This window comes from Procambarus clarkii, chromosome 20, assembly GCF_040958095.1.
Source record: "Procambarus clarkii isolate CNS0578487 chromosome 20, FALCON_Pclarkii_2.0, whole genome shotgun sequence".
In the NCBI taxonomy this organism is placed as follows: domain Eukaryota; kingdom Metazoa; phylum Arthropoda; class Malacostraca; order Decapoda; family Cambaridae; genus Procambarus; species Procambarus clarkii.
In genome coordinates this window covers 48,467,235-48,472,688 of record NC_091169.1, presented here as the reverse complement: position 1 = coordinate 48,472,688, position 5,454 = coordinate 48,467,235, and the positions used below count along the sequence as shown (strand labels likewise).

Genomic DNA, 5,454 nt, shown 5'->3' with positions numbered 1-5,454 from the left:
TCTCGCTTCATGCAGGTCGGTGTTCAATCCCTGACCGTCCAAGTGGTTGGGTACCATTCCTCCCTCCCCCGTCCCATCCCAAATCCTTATCCTGACCCTTTCCAAGTTCTATATAGTCATAATGGCTTGTTGGCGCTTTCCCCTGATAATATCCTTCCTTCCTTCTCTTTCATCTCTCTCTCCCGCCTTCTCTCTTATCTCTCTCTCACCCACCACTTTCTCTCTCATCTCTCTCTCTCTCTCTCTCCCCCCCTTCTCTCTCCCCCTCTCTCTCCTCCCTTCTATCTCTCTCATAGGGAAAAAAACATGACAGGGAGACTAACTCGGGGAAGCAACCGCAGGGAGACAAACATGGTAGGGACAAACTCAGAGGATGGGGAGGAACAGGAAGCATGGATTAGGGTAACATTCCAGCAAATGTGGAATGAATTCCATGAAGGATTGAGGGTAATGAGTAACCAACCTGCAGGATGAACTAAGGGCAGCAAAGAAGGAGATAAGAAGCCTGAAGGAGACTTCTCCCCAATACCAGACACAAACCATCCCTCAAGAAGATGGTGATGCTACTGTTTAGGGGACATCTACAAAACAACCCTCATTTGCAGAATTGTTTAAAAAGACCCCAGAAGCTAGGTCTGCTGTTAGGGAAGTTGCCAAGGAAGTGGCTTCTTCTCAGGAAGTAGCTGGATGTACTATCCAGCTGATAGAGCGAAAAAAGAGAGGTAGTAATAGTAGGCATTAAGGAGCAAACAGGGACCAGGCCAGTGGAAAGGAGAGACAAGGACAAATATGAAGTTAATGAGATCCTTAAGGGGGTAAAGATGGAGAGGGCTGACCAAAATATTGAAAAGGTTTTCAGGATCGGACAGTACAACAAGGACAGAGACCGAGTGATAAAGATGGTATTCACGAGCGAGAGAACAAAACAGGACTTGTTAGCAAGGAAGAGCAGACTAGCAAATGTACAGAAATGCGAAAAAGTATTCCTGCAGAGGGATATGACAGGGACGAGAGAATGAGGGCAGCAGCCGCGAGGAGGGAGCGCAGGGAGAAATAAAGAAATCTGGGAGCCACAACTCCGAGCCCTACAATCCCAGAGAGGAGAGGGGAACCCTCCATAAGCAGCTCAACAGACACAGTGAGAGAAGCACCTCCCCCATCCTCCACTCAATAGATGCCCTACCTGCCCCAACCCCTGGTGCTCAATGGGCCCACCTTGGATACCCTCCCCCACTCCCCTCCTACCCAGGATCTCCCGTCTTCCCCACCCCCCAAGCCCTCCCTAATCCCCCATGCCCTCCATTCTCCTTCACCCCAAGTCCTCCATTGTCTCCCACCCCCCTTAAACCCTCCTGTATCCCCCACCCTCCTAAACCCTCCATTCTCCCCCCACTCTCCTAAGCCCTCCCTTCTTCCTCATTCCCTTCAGCACTCCCTTTTCCCCAACCTCCCCACCCCAAGCTCTCCTTCCTTTTATGCCCCCCAAGCTCGCCATTCCCCCCCCCCATCCCCCGAGCCCTCCCTCCTCCCATACCCACTCAAGCCTCCCCTTCTCCCACACTCCCCAAAGCCTCCCCTTCTCACCCACTCCCCCAAGCTTCCCCCTCTCACCCTCCAAGCCACCCCCTCCTCCCCACCCCCAAGCCCTCTTTCCTCACCAACCTTCCCCCCAAACCCTTCCTTCTACACCCGCCCACCCCCGTACCAGATCCTCCTAGACCCCCACACACCCCAGATCCCCCAGGTCCCCCTTCATAGGCCCTTCCATCCCGGTCCCGCCCTGTTTCCCTGTTTCATGGGAAGCAACAGAATCTGAGAAAGGACAGAAGAGAGTCAGTTTCAGGGTGATGTACTCGAACATAGATGGGATCACATGCAAGGCAAGTGAACTAAGGGAAAGAGCACAAGAAGTGAACCCAGGTGTAATCGGACTCTCAGAAACAAAACTCTCAAGAATCATAGCAAATGCCGTGTTTCCCCAGGACTACACTGTATTAAGGAAAGAGAGGGAAGGAAGGGGAGGAGGTGGAGTGGCCCTACTAATGACAAAGGAATGGAGCTTCAAGGAGATGGTCATCCTGTGCTGCAAGTGATTCAGAGACTACATAACAGGCACCATGTCAATAGGAGGACCAAAAATAGTAGTAGCAGTGATATATAACTCTCCGCCAAATGACAGAAGACCATGACAAGAGTATGACAACAACAACATAGCAGTTAACACTATAATTGAGAGGGCAGCCTCTGCTGCCTGTAGAAATAGATCCCATCTGCTCATCATGAGGGAATTCAATCATGGAAGAATAGACTGGGAGAACAAGGAGCCGCACGGAGAGGAGGATACACGGAGAGCCAAACTAATGGAGGTGGCGAGAAGAAACTTTCTAAGCCAACATGTCAGGGAACCCACAAGGATGAGAGGAAACGATGAACCAGTGAGACTCAACCTAGTCTTCACTCTGAATGACTCCAACATAAGGGAAATCGGTTTCGAGGCCCCAGTAGGAACGAGAAACCACAGTGTACTGGTCTTTGAGTATCTGGTTGAGGATGGGTTACTGAACTCGAGGAGGGGTACTGAAAACAAAAGGCTGGCATTCCGAAAGGGAAACTATGAGGTGATAACCAAATTCCTAACAGATAGAACATAAAACAGAGCTCAGGGGAAAGACGGCCCAAGACATGATGGGTGCATGTCTTCAGCATGACTACATCACGCAGAAGTGCAAGGAAGCAGCAAGCAAGTTTGTCCCAGTCGAAAAGGAAAACTATGAAATGAAGATGAGAAACCCATGGTTTAATCAGAGATGTAGGCTAGCTAAGCAGCAAAGTAAAAGGGCATGGAGAAACTATAGGAATAACAGGACACTTGAAAGCAGAAAAAGATACCAGAATGCCAGGAATGAATATGTCAGGATGAGAAGAGAGGCAGAAAGACAATACGAAAATGACATCGCAAGCAAGGCAAAGACTCGACCTAAATTGCTGCATAGCCACATCAGGAGAAAAACAGCAGTAAAGGAACAGGTAATGAAATTAAGGATAAGGGCAGAAGGATTCACTACAAACGACAAGGAAGTGTGTGAGGAATTGAATAAGAAATTCCAGAAGGTAGAGCAAGGAGAAATTCCAGAGATAAGAGAGGGAATAGTTTACCAGGAAACACTAGAAGAGTTTGAGATTACCAGTGGGGAAGTAAGGAAGCTTTTGCTAGAGTTGGATGTGATAAAGGCTATAGGCCCAGATGGAATCTAACCTTAGATACTAAAGGAAGGAGCACAAGCACTGTGCCTGACACTCTCCATAGTGTATAACAAATCACTGGCAACAGAGAAACTGCCAGAAATTTGGAAAGCAGCTAATCTAGTCTCGATATACAAGAAAGGGGGATAGACAGGAGGCACTGAACTACAGGCCAGTGTCCCTAACTTGCATACCATGCAAGCTGATGGAGAAGATTGTGCGAAAAAAGCTAGTGGAACATCGGAAGCGAAAGAACTTTGTAACACAGCATCAACATGGGTTGAGGGATGGCAAGTCTTGCCACACAGGGTTAATTGTATTCTACGACCAGACAACAAAAATCAGGCAAGAAAGAGAGCGGTGGGCAGACTGCATATTTTTGGATTGCCAGAAAGCCTTTGATTCAGTACCACACAAGAGGTAGGTGAAAAAGCTGGAGATGCAGGCAGGAGTGAAAGGGAAGGTACTCCATGGATAAGGGAGTACCTAAGCAACAGAAGACAACGAGTCATTGTGAGGGGTGAGGTCTCAGATTGGCGAGACGTCACATCTAGAGTCCCGCAGGGGTCAGTCCTTGGACCTATACTGTTTCTGATATATGTAAATGATCTCCCAGAGGGTATAGACTCGTTCTTCTCACTGTTTGCTGATGATGCAAAAATTATGAGGAGGATTGAAACAGAGGATGATAGTAGGAGGCTACAGGATGATCTAGACAGACTGAAAGAAGGGTCCAACAAATGGCTGCTAAAGTTCAACCCAAGTAAATGCAAAGTAATGAAATTAGGCGGTGGAAACCGGAGGCCAGACACAGGATACAGAATAAGAGACGCAGTATTTCATGAAACGGACAGAGAGAAAGATCTAGGAGTTGATATCACACCAATCCTGTCTCCTGAAGCCCACATAAAAAGAATTACGTATGCGGCATATGCGAGGCTGGCTAACATCAGAACAGCCTTCAGGAACCTGTGTAAGGAATCATTCAGAATCTTTTATACCACATATGTAAGACCAATCCTGGAGTATGTGGCCCCCAGCATGGAGCCCGTACCTTGTCAAGCACAAGACGAAGCTGGAAAAAGTTAGAGTTATGCCACTGGACTAGTCCCAGAACTAAAAGGCATGAACTCAGGCATGTGAGGAAAGGCTGCGGGTAATGCACCTTATGACACTGAAAGACAGAAGAGTAAGGGGAGACATGATCACTACCTACAAAATCTTCAGGGGGAAATGACAAGGTAGACAATGATAAACTATTCAAGACTGGTGGTACGCGAACAAGGGGACACAGGTGGAAACTTAGTACCCAAATGAGCCACAGGGACGTTAGAAAGAACTTTTTCAGTGTCAGAGTAGTTAACAGATGGAATGCATTAGGCAGTGGTGTGGTGGAGACTGACTCCATACAGTTTCAAATGTAGATATGATAGAGCCCAGTAGGCTCAGGAATCTGTACATCAGTTGATTGACGGTTGAGAGGCGGGACCAAAGAGCCAAAGCTCATCAAATAGATGAGTACACACACACACACACACACACACACACACACACACACACACACACACACACACACACACACACACACACACACACACACACACACACACACACACACATACACACACACACACGTATATATATATATATATATATATATATATATATATATATATATATATATATATATATATATATATATATATATATATATATTTTTATGTATATATATTAATATAAAAATCTTAAACTATAACAATTCCCTCTTCAGGTTGACTGTGGAACACGACCAATTCCCTGAAGCATGAATGACGTCACGGCACCAGTCCACCAATAGCAGCACGCTTCATGTGACGTCAACAATCGTCTCGACCAGCAGGGCTACGGCTTAAGCATCCATAACGACTATCACCCACCAGGTGGAGCAGAATTACCTCCCTCTAACGACCAGAGAATAAACATTGCCATCTCAGTTCGTAGTTTCTATTGACAGAGAATAAACCTGACCCTCTTAATGTGGTAGTTTCTCTTGCTACCTGGCAGAATTAACATGACTTTCTGATTTAGTAGTTTCTCTTGACACTGGAAGAGGCGGTGAGGTTGTGTTAATGACACGAACAATGTGTTGTTTGTTTAGCCCAGTGTGGCGCTGTCTGAGGGGTACGAGAGAGAGAGTTAAGGCTCCCACTTTGGGAAATGGATTTTCTGATG

General features: G+C 46.9%; 1 protein-coding gene across 2 annotated transcripts in view; it reads left to right on the top strand.

The window, feature by feature from the left end:
* LOC138366672 (peritrophin-1-like) overlaps window positions 1-5,215 on the top strand; it is a 21,040-nt gene extending 15,825 nt beyond the window's left edge. For both annotated transcript variants that reach the window (XM_069327933.1, XM_069327932.1), the window contains exon 3: window positions 5,015-5,215. In XM_069327933.1, coding sequence (XP_069184034.1) covers window positions 5,015-5,044 — 30 coding nt within the window. In that variant the 3' untranslated portion in view covers window positions 5,045-5,215. The remainder of the gene's footprint in view (window positions 1-5,014) is intronic.
* The last annotated feature ends 239 nt before the right edge of the window (window positions 5,216-5,454 follow it).